At 39.8% G+C, this 23,526-nt stretch overlaps 2 protein-coding genes across 2 annotated transcripts; one reads left to right on the top strand and one right to left on the bottom strand.

The window, feature by feature from the left end:
- Positions 1–2,029: 2,029 nt before the first annotated feature.
- On the top strand, positions 2,030–17,558 carry si:ch211-1a19.3 (uncharacterized). Its single transcript, XM_063495414.1, has 5 exons — positions 2,030–2,563; positions 8,381–8,477; positions 13,784–13,937; positions 14,029–14,174; positions 16,243–17,558. Coding segments are annotated over exons 1-5 (726 nt in total). The 5' UTR covers positions 2,030–2,236; the 3' UTR covers positions 16,245–17,558.
- A 238-nt stretch (positions 17,559–17,796) lies between these two features.
- On the bottom strand, positions 17,797–19,564 carry LOC134643589 (cocaine- and amphetamine-regulated transcript protein-like). The gene is made up of 3 exons (XM_063496035.1): positions 19,433–19,564; positions 18,313–18,396; positions 17,797–17,904 (listed from the first exon to the last, which is right to left on the bottom strand). The coding sequence occupies exons 1-3, from the start codon at positions 19,562–19,564 to the stop codon at positions 17,797–17,799; spliced, it is 324 nt and encodes a 107-aa protein (XP_063352105.1).
- Between the last annotated feature and the right edge of the window lie 3,962 nt (positions 19,565–23,526).

The raw sequence follows: 23,526 nt of genomic DNA, 5'->3' as shown, positions 1-23,526 counted from the left end.
TTGAATCGGTTCACAAATCTTTATATAGTGGCAAGAAAGTGATGCTGATTAAACATTTCCTGATGGTTTTTGCTGCAGCTTTTGAAGGTTTGAAGAATTCGTAGTTTTGTGTTGCCATTTGTGTTTGCAGGTGGTTCATATTTTTAAAGTCATTTGGCTAAAGTGATAGCTACTCTGTGTTTCTTAGTTTAAACGGTGATTTTGAAAACCTGCATTCAGGATGTCAAAATGAGAAAAACATATGGTAATTTTAATGAATGATTTATTGCTTTAATCAAGAAAAATAATCAGTTTCAGCTTCTCCAAAGTGAAAGGTTGGTGCTCTCAACTGTTCTGCATCCTTGTATATTTAATATTTTTGGAGCCCTAAATGAACTAAACCTGTGAATGTAAATATCTTTTTCATGGCACTAACATTACATATGTGTACCTGAATTGTAGCTATCAAAGCATGCAGAGGTCCACAGCATTGTTAAACTTGACTTCCTTTGAGTCTCGATTTCTAAAAAAGATCAAGTTCAAACTGGACTGTAGCTCTGATGTGACTAAATGAGTCATGCGCAGCTCTCATTTGAAAACTAATTCTAATGGGACAGTCGATTGGTGTAAATCGTAGAGAAATCCTAACATATTTTATATTTTTCAGTCGGTTCTTTTCTCTTTTTAACTGAAGAATACACAAACACCTGCAGAATAATAACAATTGGATTATTTTTTCAGTATGAAAATGTGCATGTTAATTTAAAGCATCCTGTATAATGAATATAATTAAATTCTAGGATTGAAACAAACCAAACCTGTTGAAAATCAGCTGAAATTGTACAGCACCCTATTTTGTGTATAGATGTCGCTCCTCATAGATGCACTCAACCACCCAGCACTATGGCAGCTGTGCTGATGCAGTGTACCGATGAACAGGCATATTTATCATTGACAATGATGGCAGAAAGCCACTGTTTCCTGCTCACTGTTTTTCTCTGCTATTTCTGGACTTGGCCCAGGACACCTTCACTACACTAACTGTTTATCTGTCAGAGCAGTTAGCATACACAGAACTAAAGGCAGAGGTCAGTGCATTATTGTTTGGACAGGAAAATTAATGTTATTTCCAGTTAGATTTGAAAAAAGAAGCATTTTTCTTTAAGCTGTAATGCATTTTGATTCTAAAATCTCTTTAAAGCTCTCCCGTCAGCAACAATAGTTTTTTGTTTTCCAGCTGTGAGCAGCCGGTCCATTTACCAGAAGTCAGTGTTGTTTGGTCTTAAGGCTCTTTGCTTTCAGTAAGTCTCCCTGTTTCATCTATTCTGCAGACGCTGCCCGTAAACCTGCTGTGAAGTATTATCCACTGGCTTCTTTATGAAAACAACCTGCATGTGTTTGGCTCCATCCCTGAAAACTCTGTCCTGACGGGGTGGGGCAGGTGGGTGTTGTTAAAGGAGTGGCTAACCCTAGGTGATTCAGGGACATGGAGCCACAGCTGGGCCAGGGTCCCTTAAAGCTCCTGGTAGGAGTTACAGATGTTTAAAGAGATGATTGGCTAAACCACAGAGACTGTTGCCCCTGAGCCAATCACAGCGAAGGTAGACATGGTGGGCATTGGGGGCTGTGGTCTTGTGAATCAGAGGGTGGGGCTTGTGGGATCTACGTGCCAGCAGCTGGCAGGTGGTCATGAAAACATGAATGTGGCTGTAATGTAGGTTTTCTTTCTGATGCTACGTTTCTTTGTCTTTCTTTTCTCTCTGTTTCTGTTTCTCTTTTCTGAGTTTCATTTCTCTGCCTGGAGCATATTTGCAGTTTGAGTTCATCCAAGTTCATCACTGGCAAGCTGGGAAATAGAAACAGAAAGCTTCAGTGTTCGACACACACCCACCCACCCACAGACACACTCCCTCTCTCTTTACATGTAACTTTCCAAGTTAGCTCTGTGTGAGTGTTAAACTCTGCTGGCTTCACTCTGATATTGTAACTTTCCTGTTGATCGCTGCATGCTCTCTGGGTTTGATAACACCGACACAGAGAAGGAGGAGGGCGAGGTTCAGGGTGGGATGGTTCCTGGGGGTGGAGATGGTGAGGTTTGCCGTCCTCCTGTCATCGTGTGAGGGAGCCCCTCCCTGTGTCCCTGCCCAGCCTAAAGGGAAACTCCAGCTCACTTCAACCTGAGAGACTCACTGAGAGCAGCTGCTCACTCCACCGTTCTTCATCTTTGTCATCATTTTCATCACCTCCAATCCCCCCGATGGCGGCCGCCTCCAAGTCCTCCCAGAAGGTAAAGAATGTGGTGATTGCCCTGCTGGCGCTCTGGTCCATCATCTCTCTCATCGTGATCGTGGTGTGGGCGACATCTCCCGACATGAAAGGCAGAGCCCAATGCCAAGCCGAGCTGCAGGAGGCCAAAGAGAAGATGGAAGGGGCAAAGGTGGTGTGTAAGAAGGACAAGGAAGCTCTGGAGAGGATGGTGTTGGAGGAAAGGAGGAAGACAGACCAACAGAGAGCTGAGAACCTGGTGCTCCTGGGCCAACTCAATACCACCAATGTCACACTGGAGGAGTGCCAGCAGGAAAACGTGAGTTCAGTCATTTATTTATTTATCATTTCAGCACCTCCTCTGTTACCCATGGGTGGCATTTATATCAGACTGATTATGTAGTTTACAATGATGTAGACTTAGTTGAAGAAATAGAATAGACTAGAAAAGAATAGAATAGAATAACAGAGCACCAGTTGGATCACTTATCAGAGCCATGCAAAGCTTCCCTCCTGCTGTACCTATCTTTGCATAGTATGGTTGTTTCATTAAAATGGTAAGCCAGCCTTTGCTTCATATTAGAAAATGTTCATATATCGTTGGACCAACGAGTAATTTTCATTGAGGTTAGTTTGCACGATGGTCGGTTAGCCTTACTACACCCTTAACTCCACAAACCCTTCAGAAGCTTCTTATTGTATCTAAGACATTATAATAATTTCCAGCTGCAACATTACAGTCATATGCACATGAACGAATTACTAAATATTATCCTGTAATATCACGTGCAGCACTTTTCATAGAGGTTTCAATTAATAAGCTCTACGTCTTTTTTAATAGAAATATGTTGTGTAGGCTGGCCTGCTGCTACAGTGGTTAGCACTGTTCCCGCACACCAAGAAGGTCCTGTGTTTCTGTGTGGAGGTTCATGCTCTACTCATCTCTGGGTACTCCTGCTTCCTCCCACAGTTTAATGGTGATTCCTAATTGAATGTTAGTGTAAATGCAAGTGTGAAGGGCATACCTGCCTCTTACCCTTTGATAGCTGGCATAGCTAGGCTCCACAAAGTAGAAAGGGAGGAAAGGTGGATGTTTTGGTGGCAAATTTAAACTAAATTAAATGACTAATATGCTCCTTTCACTTTTGAGAATTTTAAACCGGTTTTAAAAAAATGCTCTCTTTATCTTTGATACTGCGGAAATAAAGGTCAAAATCTTTTTGATTGGTTCCTTTCATCACAACCACCAATAGAACCTACGGTCATACGGTCGACACTGCAAAGAGTCAAATAGAAATGCATTAGATTTACCTCAGTTTTTTATTCTTGCCAGCTTTAGACTGAAGCTGAAGTTGTGCTTAACTCACAATAATCCCAAACATCAGCAGACTTCCCAGCATGCACTGGAAGCTCCCAAGAATGATAGTTTGACTTAAATTACAAACTTAATACTGATACTGAAAATAGCATCTTTTTTTAATCCAGCTTGCAAAATTGAAACCAAAGCTGCCCCACCCACCTCACCAAAACACTAATGGCTTCCATCTGTCCTCAAAAAGAAAAAAAGCTGAGACATATCAATAAATCTCATCAGAGATGGTAGACAGAGACCAGAGTTTAGCATGTTTAGGAGTCAAATGTAAAACTTGCAAATATCCACAGTGAAGGTGCAGAGCTGAGTTTGATGCAACAAGGATTTCTCTGAGTGTGAAAATGAGCTCAGATATGAACAGAGTGGGATTCTCTCCCTCCTCTTTGCTCAACTCTTTCCACTTCGGGAAACCTGATTTTCCTTCGCGTACAACAACTTTTTTCCTCCCTGCAGGCTTGACTCAGTGTTTATAGGATAAGAGGCTTCCAACATTTCCAGCTCTGTATTCTGAGAGTTGCTGGTTGGAAAAAATGAGTGTTTGCCTTCTCTCTCCCTCCTCCTGTGGTTCGTCCTGACTCACTCCTACTCTCCACTTCTTCCTCTCCTTCACTCCTGCCCCACTCCTCCCTCCCTCCCTCCCTGCTCCTTACTTTTTCCTCAGTCTAACTTCTCCCCTCTTGACTCTGACTTTTCTACTCATCCAGTAAAAATGTTTGGCTTCAGCACACATTTTTGTGCTGAAGTAGCTGCAGGCGTCACTGCTGCTAGCTGTCCACAGCTATTGAGATGATGGAAATGGATGCATGCACAAATACACACAGCACTAGAAAAATGAACCTGAACAGCTCACCACTGTGATGTGCGCAAATCAGATCATCGCAAACATAAAAGGAAAATGAAACTCAGGAAACAGAATCTTATGTTGAAGCTGCTTTTAGGGCTGAGTGCCAATGAGCAAAGATCTTTTAAATATGCGTGTTTATGAGAATTATAGCAAGATGTTCATCCACACTGACAAAGCAGACATTTTGGAAAGTACCAAAGAAACCAAAGTTTATTTTGTTCTTCCTGTCAGCTTCCTGTGCTCAACTTCAAGCTGGTAGAAGAAATCCTGTCAGATATCATTCAGCTCCTTGTCAGAGGTTAGCAGTTATTCTCAACTATCTTCATCAACATGTCCCCAGCATTGCAATTAATGCTGTTAAGTCAACAGTGCAGGCTTTTTCTTTTTGCAGAAGGTCTCCTGTGGCATCCCCGCACAGACATACAAAGTTTTAGCAAAGTCAATCTAAACATTTACATAAACAGGGTTACCATTGTGAAGAGTTTCGTTTTACCCCAAAGTACTGGCTAAACCCTCCCAGCAAATGAAAGCAAAAGTAAAAAGTGAGGCACAGAAACAAACAAAAAATCCTCCTAAGAAGCTTTGAGCCTTGGATGCAAAGTTTTCAAAGGGACCTGACAAAGTTGCACCACCTCTATCCCTCCAATCTAGATTTCACCTGTCTATAAAAAGGAAAGGTTATCTTATATTACTGCAGCTGAATATGCAGAGGGCATCTAACAACAACGGGGCCTGAGAAACAAAGCTGGAATTCGTCCAGTACACTTACGACCTTTTGGAGGATTTTTAACTTTACTAACATGTCCAAGAAGTTTGTGCTGAATTCACAGTAAATTAAATTGTAGTGTTTTTTATTTATTTGTTTTATATTTTATGTATTTGTTACTTAGCACTGTGTGCATAAAACACCCACACAGTAAATGGATGCAGCTTGCTAACAGAGGCTACTTGGTAGCACTGGCTGATAACGCCATCCTCTCAATTAAATAGAGTCCTTTCTGACTCCATAAAACCTACAGCACTCATGCTGAAAGTCCAAAACCTGTAACTCCACCGTGCTTGGATTTTTCTTGATTCTGATTAGTTCTTCGGGTGTGACTGTGCAGAGCGACGTGCAGTAAAGTCTGTTACCTTATATGACCATTACTTCTAGCCATCTAATAAGCAATAATGTTAACTGCACCTGAGTAAGTGAAAATCTAATTAGAAAAACTGGTTAAAAAAAAAGGCAACAACAATGTAAGAGGTGGGAGTTTCCTAGGATTTGCCTAAAACCTTTTTCCAGGATTAAGAAAGACAAAAACGTCCTCTGTGGAAGGAAAAGCCTGGATGTATCAGTTAAACTCCACTGCTGTAAACACACTTTCTTCTTTTCTGCATGTAAAGAACAACTGTCGCTCAGTCCTTCCAGTCATGCTCTGGGCTCTCAGATGTGAAACGTTTGGACTACATGTGATATTTGCAGTTGTTACGTGAAATTTTGAGATCTGGGTTTAATTTTAGTTGGTGTGTTTTCATGTTAATCGGCTGAGGCTGTCTGTAATGTTTGTCTTTTCACTTGGGTATTAACTTCCTTTAAGTGATTGTTATTGCACTTTTTTTTTTTTACTGTAAAAGTTATCAATGAGACCAGCAAAATTGGAAGCACCTACCCTTAGATCCATTCTTGCACTCCTTGTCTATCGGAAATCAATAATCAGTATGAATGTGAAGCCGTCCAGTCATGTTAAGACATTGGTAAAGATCAGAAACCACACAGTTAGCAGAAAGGAGCACTGCTGTGACTGCAGAAGAACAGCAAACAGAAAGTCATCCAGATCCCTACATCGAGTCTCAAAAAATGTTCTACGAAAACAAGAAAAACCCCAAAAACTGATAAAACGGTAAAGTGAACCACTGAAACGCCATCAACCTGAGTCATGCACACAGATATCTTTGTTAATGTTGTTATGCTAAAACCTACACATAATTGTCTAACAATCCCACAGTGCACTACACCATATTTTACAGATGTCAAAATAACCAACGCACAACTCAACTTCCGACCAGTGATGATACAAAACCACTGCAGAGGTTGACTTTAGTTCTCACGTTTGAGAACTAACATGAAAGTTCTCACTTTACATACTGAGGAGTCATTGTGATAACAATAGGGGGATTTTGGAAACCTGTCCTTATGCTCCAGTATTGATAAGAGATTGATGTAATAAAGATCTCTGCCTCTGCACAGCATCAGTGTCATTATCAGTGAAGTCTGAGTGGACAGATTATGTTATATTGTATCATTAAAATGCCTCTCAGGATGGAGAGATTTGTTTGGACTGGTCCTTTACATCTAATAATAACTGTTGCGTGTGATGAAAGGAATTCTTCTAAAAGCCAGCGCTGTCCTGCTTTCAGTCACCAGCTTAGCTCTGAGAACACAAAGTTTGGTCCAAGTTGATGTCGTACCAAAAATGATATGTGGCAACACTGAATTGTTGCCACATAGAAGCTCTGTTCATTACAGAAAACAAAAAAGTCCTAGCTATATATTATTTATGTGAAGTCATGTATTTGGACTAAAATATCTAGATTTTTTTACTGAAAAAAAAGTTCATAATTAAATTAATGTTTCTACTGCTGATTTAAGCTTTGCCAAATTTTCTCAATTGCTCAAAATGTTCATGTTGCATGCTCCCAAAGAGCAAAGAGGAATCCTGCCATCACACAGCAGGAAGAAGGCAACAAAAATGGACAAAACCTTCAGTCAGAGAGTCTGAGTCATGATGTGTGCCAAACCCAACAGTCACTGAGATGGCATGAAGACCCAGCACAAATTCTAGCAACTGATTTACAAGTTTAACAAATCATATATATAAAAACAATAAAATTGTTGGAAAGAATCAACTTCATGAAAAACTTTGCTTACAAACAAATAAATCTTTTGTTAAACTTGAAAATCTTTACTGCATGTACAGAGATTCAAACTGTAACGTGACTCTTGGTGAGGCAGCAGTTCTAGTTGTTACACATAAAGAACCTTGTCATGCTGGTTGTGAACATTTGAGTTTTCTACTAAAAGACTAGTGATTAGTTAGTAGAGGTTGTCCTGGTTCATCTATTTGTCAGTTTCTTGGTTCATTGCTTCCTTTGATCCAAAACACCTGTGAAGTTTGTTTACGCACACATACTTGCCTCCTAAGAGGATGAAGCACCTTGTGACAAAGTGGATGAGCAGTTGGAATACGCTCCAGCCAGACTACTTCACACACCTAATCAATGCCCCAAATCTTTGAAGTTTCTTGAAAATAAACGAGTGAAATCTTTCTTGTGATCTTTGGCTGTCACAATACTCAGAAAGTCAACAATGTCTCAGACAGGAACTTTTTTAAACTCACTAAATCTAAATATGAATCCTATTATATGACTAAAAATGAATTCTTACCACCAATAAACTGTTTGTGGTAAATTTACACAAAACATGGACATAACCCTGGTGATGCCACCCAGTGGTTAGTGAAGCTGCATGTTTTTGTCCACACCATCGTAGCCTCAGGATGATGTGTACTCGGGCCATTAGGTGAGCAGTGGGATCATTTTCCTACAGATTTTGATCGGAATTTTGCTGTAAGTTTTAAATTATTACAATATATATAAAATATGTGGTTGATAATGATGGAGGTATAAGAAAATAAGAGCGTAGTCTTAAACTAACCACTGACCCTCTTGCTACAGGCTGCTGATAGCTGACAGAACCACGGTCAGAAATCTTGCTGTTAAAATCAAGGGATTTGTGATATAAAATGAAATATTATTGATAGGAAAAGCTAAACATTACACAAACGTAATGCAATGTCACACAGAACTGTTAACTCACAGTAACATCAAGGTTTCTTTTTCTTCTGCTCCCTTTGGGGTGTGTTTAATTCATTCTACAGGTCATCCTGAACAGGAACATGACCATCATGCAGGAGGACATTGAGGAACTGCGACAGAAAGAAGCGAACCTCACTGTTCAGCTCGGCCTGCTGAAAGGTAGGAAAAACTCCATCACTGCCATGAAAGGAGACTTTTCCCCAGCCCTATTCTTAGCCATATTTTCCTCCACTGTTACCATGAGGACAGAGTGTAAATAAATACACGATTGGTTGGTCAAAAAACAAAAAGAAGTGGAGGGCTGGTATTACCAGCAACAGCCCAAGTTGTAGGTGTTGTTGTCTCAACACCTAAAACACCCATTACTCTGTCTGGATCTCGTTGTCAGTGTTGTTGCCATTTCTGTACCTTGTCGCCTGCGTCATTGCCGTAGATTTGCCTCATCAGTAGAATTTATTCTTTTTTTCTTTTTTTTTACGTTTACTTTATCAGGAATTCTAACTGAGATAAAAATCTCTTTTACATAGAGACCTGGCCAAGGTAGCAACTTTACACACAACACTGGTGCATTGTTCCTTTGTTGCTGGGTCCTTTGCCCTGTTGCCGGTGTAATTACTTTCAGAACAAACAGCGGGACTCGTCAGGTCTGAGGAATGTGGGTTTCCCTGTATTGAAGGATCACAGCGCTATGCCAACTGCTCGCGGTGCACAAGTGACTTCACAGAGCAGCTCAACATGTCACAAACTCCAACACCTGCATTTTAATTTAACTCTTACATATCTTCATGTTTCCTCTAATGATCAGGGTTAAAACTTGGTGCAACAGTTGATTCTTTGTGCTGTTTGCAGCAACGCAAACTATAAAATTCTGTGTGATTCCAAGTGCTGGACATATTTCAGTACTAGCAGGGTTGATGGTTGACTGAACTGCATCAGCATTGTGTGGAGCTTCTAAAATTAATTAGATCATTTTTTGTTGTTTTGTTTTTCTTTCCAAAGCCAGGCAATGTCTCGTTCTAAAACAGCTGCCCATCGGTGTGTTTTCATATGCTTTGTTATTCTTTTAAAGCTGATGAAACAGTTATGTAAAAAAAAAGAAAAAGGAAAAAAAAACCTTCGACTGTGGTGTTACAACAGGAAACTCTGCATGGTTTTGAGTTTAGGAACCATTTATGTTTCACTTCCTCTTTTGTGCACATTCTCTCAGGAAGGCAAGTGGTTCACTTTGTGGTGTTTTTGGTATATAAACTACCAGTCAAAGGTTCGGGCACACCTTCTCATTTAATGGTTTTTCTTTATTTATACTACTTCCTACATTGTAGATACATACTGAAGAAATCAAATATTTGAAGCCAGATATATAGAATTATGTAGCAAAGAAAAGACTGATAAGATATTGATATGTTTTATATTTTAGATTCCTTAAAGTAGCCACCTTTGGCCTTCTCTCAGTGAGCTTCATGATGTAGTCACCTGAAATGGTTTCACTTCACAGTCGTGTCTTGTCAGGGTTCATTTGTAGAATTTCTTTGCCTTGAGTGGGACCATCAGTTGTGTTGTGCAGAAGTCAGGTTGGTGCACAGCTGACAACCCTATTTGACAATTGTTATAATTCATATTATGGCAACAACCAATCTGCTAAGTAGAGAGAAACAACAGTTCCTCATTACTTTAAGAACTCAACGTCGGTCGGTCCGGAAAATTCCCGAAACTTCAAATGTGTCCCCAAGTGCAGCCACAAGAACCATCAACCGCTACAACGAAACATGATCACATGAGGACCGCCCCAGGAAAGGAAGCCCAAGAGTCACCTCTGCTGCGGAGGATAAATTCACCAGCCTCAGAAATCGAAAGCTGACAGCAGCTCAGATTAGAGCCCAGATAAATACCACAGAGCGTTCCCGTAGCAGACACATCTTTACATCAACTATTCAGAGGAGACTGTGAATCAGGCCTTTATGGTCAAATAGCTGCTGAAAAACCAAGACTAAGGAAAAGCTACAAGCAGAAGAGATTTGTTTGGGCCAAGAAACACAAGGAGTGGACATTAGACCAGTGGAAATCTGAGCTTTGGTCTGATGAATCCAAATTTGAGATCTTTGGTTCCACCTGCTGTGTCTTTGTGCGATGCAGAAAAGGTGAATGGATGGTCTCTGCATGCATGGTTCCCACCGTGAAACATGGAGGAGGAGGTTTGATGGTGTGGGGGGCTTTGCGGGTGGCACTGTTGGGGGTTTATTTAAAATTGAAGGCACACTGAACCAGCATGGCTAACACAGCATCCTGTAGCGACATGCCATCCCATCCAGTTTCCGTTTAATTAGTCCATTATTAATATTACAGCAGGACAATGACCCCAAACACACCTCCAGGCTGTGTAAGAGCTAACTGACCAAGAAGGAGAGTGATGGTCTGGCTTCCACAGTCACCCGACCTTAACCCAATCAAGATGGTTTCGGATGAGGTGGACCGCAAAGTGAAGGCCAAAGGGCCGACAAGCGCTCAGCCTCTCTGGGAACTCTTTCAGGACTGTTGGAAACCATTTCAGGTGACGACCTCGTGAAGCTCATTGAGAGAATGCCAAGAGAGTGCAAGGCAGTAATCAAAGCTAAGGATGGATATTTGGAAGAATCTAAAATATGTTTTGAGTTATTTCACACTTTTTTTACTACATAATTCCATGTGTTCATTCATAGTTTTGATGCCTTCAGTGAGAATCTACAATGTAAATAGTCATGAAAATAAAGCAAAACCATGAAATTGGAAGGTGCGTCCAAGCTTTTGTCTGGTAGTGTATATGTGATGCAGGATTTCTTTAAGCAGGTGTGAAGTCTATATATTGTCATTTTGAGAGTTGCACTCATGGAGATCTGCTAATTAGAAAAGGTTTGTTGAGGCAGTTGGCTTTCTGAGCGTCTTGGAGATGATATCTGGATTCTCTGTAATGTTAATGTTTAGTGTAAAAATGCAGTTCAGTGCTCAGAGTGTCCCGGACACCAAATATGCAGAAAAGAATCACTATCGACTAAGGTTTTGGGTTGGTCATTAAGTTTAGTCATTAACAGTTTCACAGCAGCTTAATTCAAACCACATATTACTGACTAACCAGTTAAGTATGGGGTCATCTAAGATGTTCTAACCCTGGACAATGAAAACATGCATTTTTTAAATTCTGATCCAAAATTTTACCTGTGCCCAGTGTTTATTTTAACCTATTGATTTAGCCCTGGAGGGCCTACTTTTGGTAGCTAAAGATGCTAAAACCATAGCGTAGTCAGAGGGATGACAGCTGTGGCACATTTTTTCTTTGTCAAACCAGTTTGAACTAGTAAACGGCAACAAATAAGATAACCATCTCAAAAGGAAATCTGTTTTTGTCTTGTTTGTCTCATTTCATCGTAAACTGAAAATGAAACTGAAAAAAGTGTTTCTGAGGTTCAGAGGCACCACTTTGTGGTGACACATAGATGTCTTCTCTCCTGCTGATCAACTCAGCACTCACATTCTTAACTTTTGTTCAATGAGATCAATTCTTAAAGCTGCTCATATTATGAGTTTTGAACCAAACCAGCAGGATTTGGTTCCTTTTTAAAAAGAGCTCATTAAAAAAACAGATGTCAAACTAAAACTTCATTAAAGGACTCTTTGTATTGTTTGAGTGATATTTTTTTATACTGTACAATAAAATACTAATCTTTATCATACAAATGAAAGCAATTTTTCTTGACTAGGAATCTCAAAAAATAACAGGGCAAGAACAGTGGCCTGATGGGAAGTGGAGACATACATTAATGGAGGTGACTTCCTGTAGCAAGCGGTTGAAGGGAAACAATAAATTCCTGTACGGAGGAGATATGAAAGGAGCATTGTGTTAGCAGGGAGAGGGTTGCTCTGATAAACATCAGTCACTATTTAATATGAACAAGTCAGTGTGGAAGAAATCAGTCACAAAAACATCTGACTAGGAAAAAACATGCAGCCAGGGCGTGTTTTCGTTTAAAATGTGTACTTTTGATCCCTGAAATTTTTCTGTTTGCACCAAACGCTGTATGTATGTATTAAACAGACCAATAAAACCCCACTAATTGTTTTTCACCAAAACCAAAGCACAGATGTCTTGGACAGTTATTCAGCAAGCCATGTTATTTATCACATAACTGCATTTGAGTCATACTGAATAAAAAAATTAAGTTACGCTTAAAATTTAAGAATGCTCACTGACTTACAAGTTTCCAGTCTCAGGTCATTAGGAAGCGGTTTCACAATCAGACCCGTGCCTCCTTGTCACTTCTGGTTTTTGAAACCAAGATGTCAATGGGAAAAAACCTAATCTCAGAATCAGACACAAAGAAACACATGGATGATGTTAGGTAGCTACTTTCATCTTTTACACCATCTATGAACCAATGACTGTAGAAAACCTTTATACAGTCATTGCTATGAACCTACAGCTACAGCCCCCTATGTCTCTAGCTACCTGTCAGTCAAATAAGCCAGATGCCTAATATTGCAAACTTTAAGCTATAATATAATTTAAACTGGTAAGTTACTTAAAAGTTCACATACTATACAGCTGTTATGAAGGATGGGATTTGCTACAAAGTCAAAATTGTTGTTTACCAGGTTTGGGCTGCAGTCTTTTAGGCTTCTGATTTAGGTTCATTTTTCAGCTTTAGATGTTGCTGCTTTTTTTAAACATACTGAAATAATTTTGCTGTTTCGCAGAACACTTTAAAAGCCTGGGTTTTAGAAGTGGGAGAATGTTGGAAAGAATTAAGTATGAATGGAAATAAATGAATGTGTGTTGGAAACAAGTGAAATGATGCCACAACTCTAGAAAAAAAATCAGGTTGTAGGATTGAGTTCTGATGATCTCACTGAGCCTGAGTAACATTCTGCAAATGAACGAGTCAAAGTCCAGACAAGACGAGCGCTGGCAGCACAGCACAGGTCATTCCTCACATAACTCCCACTGGAGGCTCTCTGATACCACTCCATGTTTCCTTATAAGCTAATGCAGGCGCAGACCTGAGCCAAACCCTCAAAGCGTGTCCGGACTGAGGAGTTCCCAAGAAAACAAATTTAGGATTGGTTAGTTACTGTTGCTGGGTTGGAAAACTGTGAGGAAAAACGTGACCATGTCAGCCTGTTAAAGGGAAATCTACAGGTCCAGAAAACTAAGCAGAACATAGACTTTTATTTCTACTTCACAGAACTACATTTTTTTTAAAGCACCAGTTTTCAACCGCAGTCCTTTCAAGATCCTTTATATTGTGAGACAATATAATAAGATAACCTCAGCTATCAGGCAATCCCATGTAAGGAAGCACTTGGCGACAGTGGGGAGGGAGAATCCCCTTTTAACAGAATCTGGAAGTATCCTGTATGTGTGCTGTTTGTGTGGTTCATCTGTTTTTGCATTGTTCCTTGCATTCACTGATGTTTTCCCTGTTTTCTGTTCTCAGATCAAGTTGACACCCTTGAGCAGAACCTGACCCAGGCCATTCATAAGACAGAGGCTGCAGAGAGTCTGCAGAAGGCTGCTGAGAACAACATGATGGCAGCTCAGGCTCAGACCAAAGGCTGTGAGTCCAGCAAGCAGGCTGTGCAGAAGCAGCTGTGAGTCCATACTGTGAGCTAAACTGATCATTGGGGGATTCTCCTGCATGAGGCGGTAGTTCTGACTCTGTCTCTGCTTTTGTGTTAACAGTCAGAAGTGTACAGCGACCAAATCTGAAGCTCCTCAGCTGACACAGCCACGGGCCCCCACCTCTGCCCCTAGTTCCACTGCTCCTCTGTTTGCTGGTATTCCTGCACTGATGCTGCTTGTCTGCAGTGCTCTGCATCTGATAACCTGTGAGTAGCAACAATGCCTACACATCTGTCTCACTGCAATGTTAATCCCTTATGCATGATGCCAAATCTGATCCTAAACAAACTGCTGCACCCAAACACGTTCTGCACAGGGTGTAGCAGGGAGTTATCCTGGTTTTATCTTTGCTAGATTTAAATCTTTTATTTAAAGTTGACTTTAAGTAGACTTGCTTATTTCAGTTAAGAGTTTATTGTTAAAAACATTTTTCATTTTACTTTAGTTTTATTTATTGTGTGTGTGTGTGTGTGTGTGTGTGTGTGTGTGTGTGTGTGTGTGTGTGTTAGTTTTTATATGTCTTTAGTATTTACCAGCTGGCATCCTGCAACAAACACAGATGAAAACTCTTTTGCTTAAAAATGTAACAACATGGAAATGAATGATCTATTATCACTTGCAAAAAACTTTCAACAGAATAAACTCATTAATGGTGTAAAATAAATGATTAAACATGTAATTATAATATGCAACAACATAAAAAGATGACAAAAGTCTGCATGAATCTGCAGTTACTAAAATACCATAGTTCATTACACAGGTTAAGTTCTCCTTAAGAAAGACACACACTCACAAAATAAATAGTTCTCCATCTGCTGGCTGGAGTTGCTTACTGCAACGAACCAGCTGCAGAAAAGCCGTAGAAAAGAGCGTCCTTAAATTTTAAGTCCTTTAAATTTTTGAGTCCTTTAAATGTTGGGGTGGAGCTAGACACTTCAGTTAAATTCAGTTTTATATATATATAGTGCCAAACCACAACAGTTGCCTCAAGGAGCTTTACACTGTAAGGTAAAGATCCTACAAAAATACAGAAAAAACATAGAAAACAAACGGCCCCCTATGAGCAGGTACTAGGCGACAGTGGGAAAGAAAAACTTCCTTTAAACAGGAAGAAAGCTCCGGCAGAGCCAGGCTAGGGGACAGGCGGCCATCTGCCACAACCACTTTGGGACGAGGGGCGGAAAATGGGACAAAAGACACACTGTGAAAGAGATTAATTAGTAGTTAGAACGTGAGATTTCATAGATCTTCATTGTTTTACACATTTCTGTTGTCCTAAATTAAATCCAATTTGCTAAGTTTCAAGCAAATGGAATTTAATCTGGCAAACTTAGTTATTCTGAGAGAAAAACACTGTTTTTAGGTTTGAATATATGTGGAACTTTTTTCATGTATTTTTTCTGTATTGTTTTTTAATGTGAAGGAAAACTAAATTCAGTAGAACGCAGTGCTCTGGTATTTGCTTTGTAAAGTAGACTCAAATGTCTTTATTATTATTATGACCAAGTTTCTTTTGCATCTTTTGTTAAGGGAGGTAAGCTCTTAATCTGCATGTGACATATATCTATGTCACTGTTTTAGTTAAATTTCTTCAGTTTTTTTATCCATTTGGGAGATTTTAACGACCTCAACAACTACTGATCAAAGCCCACTGATCAATGGCCATGAGTACCATTCATAGAGAGTTGGGGAATGGCTACAATCAAAGCATTGTAAGATGGCGAAAGATGTATCTTTGCTCAGTAGATGTTGATCAATGGTCATGAGAATTTGAATATGAATGATCAAGAAACTGACCTCCCAGCCCATTGTTCCTTCAGTGGGCTGGTTTCAGTCATTATGCAAACGTACTGTTTATAAGATTGGGGAAACCTGCAGTCAGCTGAGACTGAAGAAGTCACCTGGATGAGCAACGAAACGTTTCTCCCACTGAAAACGTCCAGATAACAAAATCAACCTTTTGGGATTTACTTACCTGGATGGTTGAGCACGCATCAAGACACACAGGAGATGTTTATTATTTATTTACTGTATTATGCAGAGTGAATAGACACCCACTTTATTGGTGGTAAGGTGACAAAGGGTTTAACACTGCCACCTCTACAGCAAACAGGTCCTGGGTTCAACTCCCATCGTCCAGCTACAGTTTTTTGTGTGTGGAGTCTGCATGTTCTCCCTGTCCTGGTGTGGGTTCTGTCCCTCCCACATTCAAACACATGCATTTTAGGTTAATTAATGATAACCATCACTTAACTCGTTTTTTCTGCTTTTTAGGAGTTGAACATGGAAAACGGTCGTACTAACAGCGAGCACTGCGGTCCAGTAGGAGGAGTGGAGCCTGGACTAACATACCGACTGCTGTACAAACTTTTTGCGTAACAAACAAACTGGTTACCGTGGGGATGAATCACGCTGAATGACTGGACACAAACCTTGCTTTTTGTTTTTTACCCCACAGCTGAGACGTTTACTGCCCACTGGACGCTGTTGACTGTCTTTTTGACTTTTACATATGACCATTTTTAGAACAACCATTTCCATTAAATGAAATCAGATAAAGGTCAGATTTTTACTGCTAGCTGCGATCAGGTTCAAGTGTGCGAACGATGTTTTGTTTTGCTTTTTGCATGCCTTTTTGTGCGCTTGAAGCTTCACTCATCCAAAAGACTTCTACAGGCTTTTCATGACTTTCATTAGATGCTTTTGTTTTAGGCAGAGGGGATGGGGGTGGGGGTCAATGTTTCCATTTAAATAAACCTGAGGATTGTTTTAGGTTAACACCATATTTTTTTTCTCAGTTTTGGATTAAAGTAGCTTTTTTGTACATTTCAAGCTTTGCTCTTTCATTGTGAAATTTTGAAGACTGAAATAATCTGAATGTTACTTAGTCCAAATCTGAGGATCTATTTTAGTATTTTAATATTGCAGCTGTTGGTTTTGCAGGATATCCTCAAATGTTACTGTTGAAATGTAGGTTGAACATCTGAAATGTTTGTTGCAGTAAAGGTTGAGGCACTTGGAGCAATGTAAGTGTTCTGGAAATATGTAAGGTAAACATGACATGTTCAGTGTGCAACTTTTTTCAGGTATTAAATGTTCTATTTGGTCACAACAAATTTTTTTGTCGCCAGAAAATTTTATGTAACTTGCAATTTTCAACTTAATGCAAAAACTGGACCCTGTCTGATTATCTGGTTTTTGTACATACTTCAAACAAGTACAGACAGAAATTTGATTATCACAGATGTTACTTTGTTTTTAATGCTTTTCACACCGTCAGCTACAGTGCTGATGTCAGTTTCATTAAACATCAAACACCACACATTCTGGCTGTTACTAAGTGATCTTAAAATCTTTTAAAGTTGACCTATTCTGCTTTTGGTCATTTTTTCACATGTACTGTTTCAGTGATGGATACTCATATTAAAAAGTTTCAAAGTCAGTGTTTGCATGTATGCAAAAGGTAGAGGTCAGACTATGTACAAATAATCCCTGTAAGGCAAAAGTACAAACTTAAGACTGTCCCCGATATCATCCCATCTGTTGTTCATTAAAATAACCCAGAAACTGATAAATAAAGATAACTTTGAACTGTGATCATGTAATCATGCATTATAAATACAGTAGTATCTGTGCAAATTGAGTGAATAAGTTCATGTTAGTTTTTCTTCATAAAAAAGCTAAAAAAGAAACAAATTTCGATTGTCAGTAATGATTTTTTTTATTTGAGGTAATGTTTGTATTTAAAAAAAAAAAAAAAAACAGACGGGAGGCAATTTTAAAAACGTGTCTTTATTCTCTGAACAGCAGGACTTTAGTGTTTGAACTTTACAGACACTTGAGGACACTGAAGTTACAAACGGTTCCTCCGGGACAGCCACACAGCTTCCCGATTCTCGAAGCCTTACGTATCGCACACTGCTCACCTGCATCACACTGACATACAAAAACACAGCATGACTTTCAGTCTGGATACAGTTTGATCACGATATTTGCTAGTACAGTATTAGTTGTACAAACAAAGCCTGACAAGTACATTGTTACAGTCTGATTCATATAAAAAGAGATGTGAATCACCAGAAACCAAAGAGGTTTGTGTCTGTAAATCTTTCATTTTTGTGGAAGATGGGAGGCATTTCAGTTTGGCACAAGGCCGATTGTCTTATCCACTCAGGATCAATGGTACTTTATTACTTGGATGGCATGCTGCTCTAGAATAGCAGTGTGAGAAATGTGCATGTTTACTCTGGAAGTGGAAATCTGCTAACCTGAACACCTAAAATAAATCCCAAGCTATCTGATTCAGCACTGGAGGAGGAAGGAGAAATGAACGATCGTACTTACAGCAGCAAGCCAGCCGAGTTTTTTCTCTGAGGATGGCAGCTGTTTGCCCTTTAGCTTCTCCAGAACTTCCTGCAGAGCTTCAATCTAAGGAGGAAAAGAGATCATGTTAAAATCTGACTCAGGAATCATAAGAACTGAAACTAACATCATATTGTGTTTATGGCTACGTCCCTCTAATTAATTTGAGATCCTAGAGGAGCATTTACCATTATCAGCCTTGGATTGATAATGATCAGTAACACCTACTCTGTAGTTTTTTAAGGGCTGTAAACATTGCATGAATTCAGACTTGGCTTCATAACTATTACATTTCTTGTATATCTAATTTTCATACTAAATGTGGACAGTATTTCAAATAAAGAGATAAGCATGTAAACTAAATCCTGCTGCTTGGCACCACGTACAGCTGTCAAAGACTAGGGTTTGCTCTTACGGAGGTTTCTGAGAAATCAGGCTTTTAGGCAGAGGAGGGGGCCTTAAAGAGGCACGTGCTAAAGCATTAAGCTTTGCCCATGATAATCATGAGCATGTTAACACTAAACTGCTTCAATTAAACTGGTAACATTTTCAAGTCCACTTCTCATAATGAAGAAAATGCTAGCATAATTTAACAGCTATAGATGATGATGTCAGCATGATGGCTGAATAACTAACCCCCCCTCTCTCCTACCCCTCTCTCTTTTACTGCAAAGGAAGCCTTTATGATACAGCCAATACAAGAAGGTGGCTGGGAATATTCAGCCCTGAAGTTTGTACTGGATTTAGTTTATATCAATCAAAGCCGACTACTTTTTAACATTTATTGCAAGTCCTGTTTGCAGGAAAGCCAAATAAAACAAGATAATACAAGACTGACCAAAATCTCAAATTTGCAAAACTCAAACTGCAGGCAGCAGCTGATGGACAACTAGTGGGTCATCCAGACTGCTCTGGACGACAGACCTAGCTTCAGATTTTCTGTTCCTAAAGGTGTTGCTGTTGTTAGGGTTAGTACAGACAAAACAATTCAGAAACAAAATTTGTAATGAAAAAAAATTGTTGCAGCCCCAATAATCAGGTCCCTTTGTCTTTATAGCATCATCATGACACATCATAAGCCAGCCATGATGTCGCTACTCACCAGCTCTTTCTCTTCTTGTGTCTCGATGGCGTCGTATTCGGCTGACCTCTCTTCGATTGGCTCCTCGCAACTCCCTAAAACAACGAGCAGCCAGCAGGAGGCACCGAAAAGCAGCATCCTGCTGCTGACCATTGTGCTGAAGGACTCCCGACAGGTAACGGACACTAAAAGATGCTGACCAGCGACGCTCAGTGTGCTCCCTGATTCTGAGGCTTATTCTCAGATGTTTTTAAGTGAGCAGCTCTGACGTCACTCAGACAATGTTTAGTTTTCAATAATGAGACAATCAGCCGTCTCACATCTGAGGTCAACTGTGAGAAGAACCTCTGCTCCGTCAAACAGGACATGAAAGCAAGATTTTCATTTTTTAATATTGGTTTAAAATCAGACTAAAGAGATGACACGATTCCTGCTGCCATACAACACCACCACACATTAATTTTAAATATTTTCTCAAATCAAATTCATCAGTGTTTCAAAATGATCAGTTCTTATTGCTGTGATTTATGGATAATGCCTCTTTAAAAACAGCAGCTTGATAGGAAGAGGTGCTACGCCCAAAGGTCTTCATGTGTCATCGTTTACGTCAAAGCACATAAGAAGCTTTAATATCTAATCAATGGAGTCAACATGTGTCACGCAAGCAGAGCAAAGGGGGTTAGAGTAAAGTTCAGTGGCATGAATGAGGAGCAAATGTCAACCGGCAAAAATAAAACCATGTGCAGGATCAGAATCCGCTACAGGAAGCTGATGTTTTTTTTAAGACACAGAAGAAGATGACGCTCAAAGGAAGGCTCAGAGGTAATCCAGCTTTCTTTTTAATAACAAAATACTCTTTTCTCCAAATAATCTGATTTAATTTGTCAACAGCTGCAACTTTGAAACAAACACTTCATATTCGCTTCAAAAAAAATAAACAACAACAAAAATTCCACTACATGCACCGTTTCCATGACAACATTCAACTAAGAACAAATAAAATACTTGTAGAAATACAAACAATAATCAGAATACAAATGAACGTGAGCTGTGAATGAAAGATGAACATCCCAAATGCATCTTGTCCCTTGATTCTCTCGACTCTACAGTAAAGAAATAAAATAAATAAATGCATACATTTAAGATCAATCGCGCTGCTCAGATCCTGCACTGATTCAAACTTTGTCTTTTTCCTTTTAATCAAGTAAGTCTGTAGAAACACAACTGAAGAGAAACGCTGCTGTCAGAGAGATCTTCCAGGAACAGTGACACCATTATCTGGATAATCGATTGGTCAGCAGGCCGTGATTTCATATCTGTTTACCTCTAATCTGGAACCTAACCTGCTCCTTATTAAATTTAACAGAGTTAGAAGTTAGCAGGAAGTTAGCTCGCTAGTTTCCACCTGAACATGATATAGCACAGGGGTGGGCAATCTCAGTCCACGAGGGCCGGTGTCCCTGCAGGTTTTAGATCTCACCTTGGGTCAACACACCTGAATCACATGATTAGTTCGTTACCAGGCCTCTGGAGAACTTCAGGACATGTTGGGCGTTTCTCAATATGCGTACTTGCGTTCTCGTGTACTCGTGATACGTCATCAGTCGGAGACCAAGTACTGTTCCAATTCGAAGTACGCATCAAGCCGAGAACGCGAAAAAGTCCCGGATGTGTTCTCGATCTGCCCGTTTTATCGAGCATGCATCGGTGTGGACTTGGGACAGCTAAATATCCCAGAATGCATTTCGTCCAAAACTCAACAGCAGACTCCCGGCACATCGTTTCCAACCCCCCCCCCCCCCAAACCGCTCGCGGTCTTCTCACTACTCAGGTTAAAGAAACCCCAGCAGCTGTCTATAGTATTGAGTGTCCACTAAAATAAAAATAAAAGCGTTCCAACATCTCACCTGCTTGTTTTTATTAAGGTATGTACACGTATGTACATGTACACTATTTTTATTAATAGAGGTTTCACTACTGAGGTTAAAGATGATATATAAGTCACTTTGATCACTTCTAAATGTTAATGTTTGGTTTATTTCAGTGTTTTATTTGTTCCTGAGTAAACCGGTTTGGCTGTGATTAAAGTTAAGCTTCATAACATGTTACTTACAGTTAAATTAAGAGGGGACGGCAGTAAAAACTCCGGACCTGTGACATCATCACGTACGCTGGTGTTCCGACTGTACAAATCACGAGTCCGTGCTCGCGTACTTGAGAATTGAGAAACGGCCCACGAGTCCGTGCTCGCGTTCTCGGCGGGTACGTACTCCCGTGCGTTCTCGGCGGGTACGTACTCACCGAGAACGCGAGTACGTACTCGCGTACTTGGGCATTGATAAATGCCCGTTGAGGAGCTAATTTAGCCATTTAAATCAGCTGTGTTGGTTCGAGGACACATCTAAAACCTGCAGGACACTGGCCCTCGAGGCCTGAGATTGCCCATCCCTGATATAGCATGTTCTGACTGAGAGATTTCTGAAAAATGCAAACGTACAGCTCTGCTATCACTTCCAACATAAATGAAGACAGAAAACTAAACAGCAGTGACGTCTGTAGGGTTACTGAAGTTGGGCTAGCTGGTATATAATGATGTGCTACGTGATCGTTAGCTACACAGCTATGTTAGCATAAACACAGTGAAGCTGGAGGATGAACGCTAACTTTTTTCCACTCAATAAAAGTTAATGTGAAGGTTCCTGATGGTTAGGGACAAATGCAATCGCATGGCAGGATGCTGTAAACGGACCAAACTTCAGTCATCAGGAGAACAACTGAGATAATCCATCCACAATACCAGGTTAGTCATTAATATACTGCTGCATATTAATACTGTAGTTACAGCGTAAGGGTTTAAAAACTGAGCTTTAAAATGAACAGCGGCAATAAAAACCAAGAGAAGCTGACAGGGATCACTGACTGTGTTTAGGGGCTTGTTGAGATTAAACAGAACAAGATACAAAACATTAAAACATGTTAAAAACACAACAGCCTTAATAAACGCAGAGTCGTCAGTAGAGTCATCAGGTCATCACTTAAAGACCGGATAGAAGTTTTGGTTATAAAAAAATATATAATAAAACAAAATAAAATTATTTTGTGGCAGTGGTGTAAGGAATTAGCAAAAACTATGTTTTATAAATAGAGGACAGTCTGGGCTATGAGCTACCAGAGCTTTTTGTGTCATTTTCCACATTTATCATGTGGAAAAACTGAGACATGCTGTTGAAATTACAAGTTTTTCTTATTTTAAGATATCTCAGGAATTTGTCTCTCCCGCTGGTCTCAAACTGGAGATCTTTCACGTTACAAAAGTGTAAACCACTACTCTATGAAGCTACGTATACACTCCATGGCATAAATATACCTTAAAAAAACTTTTTATATATACACTGACATGTTTTCCTGTGATGCCTTTGTGTGAAGCGCATTATCACGAAATTCTATTCCTGCCTGTCTGAGTCTGCGCACATGCTCAGTGTGGTTTCTCACCTCAGTCTCTGGAGGTCGGCTTGAACATCTGCTGAGCCTGAAACAAATTCACGACACATAAGTGCAAAAGCAAGTGTCACATTCTTATATTTATAACTGTGCTACAAAAAATTTATTTAATGACACAAGCAAAGTCCTGAGTGTTTCTGGAAAAGCCTCGTCTCACCCCCAGCTCTTACGGTGTTCACTACTCAGAGTTACATTTCAATGCAATCAGTATCATTTACTGTTTTTTTTAATACACCTCTACATTTTATAATTCATTTAAAAAACGATGCTTTCTACTAGCTAGCATCTACTGGGCTTCACCTCAGGTCATGTTTGTGCTGCTGGTCACTTTGTAGCATTTCTGATGCAATTATCTGACAACTAACACAGCTTTCAACTGTACCAGTGTTTCGGTGAATGGACCATTATACTGTCTGTTACTCACTTAATGCCAAACAGTTTATGGATGAAGCTTGCTAACGAGGAACTCCACCCACTTGTCTTAATATTGTCACTTCAGGCTAAAAAATTTTTTTTTTTAAATAATAGAAACCAGTAGGTGACGTCAAGTAAGATCCACCATTTTGATGTTTGGCTGTTCTTAAGGAACAGATTTTATATAATTTCAGCACAAT

Source organism: Pelmatolapia mariae, linkage group LG15 (genome assembly GCF_036321145.2).
Source record: "Pelmatolapia mariae isolate MD_Pm_ZW linkage group LG15, Pm_UMD_F_2, whole genome shotgun sequence".
In the NCBI taxonomy this organism is placed as follows: Eukaryota; Metazoa; Chordata; class Actinopteri; order Cichliformes; family Cichlidae; genus Pelmatolapia; species Pelmatolapia mariae.
The sequence above is the reverse complement of the archived record's forward strand: the minus strand, read 5'-3'. Positions and strand labels throughout refer to the sequence as shown.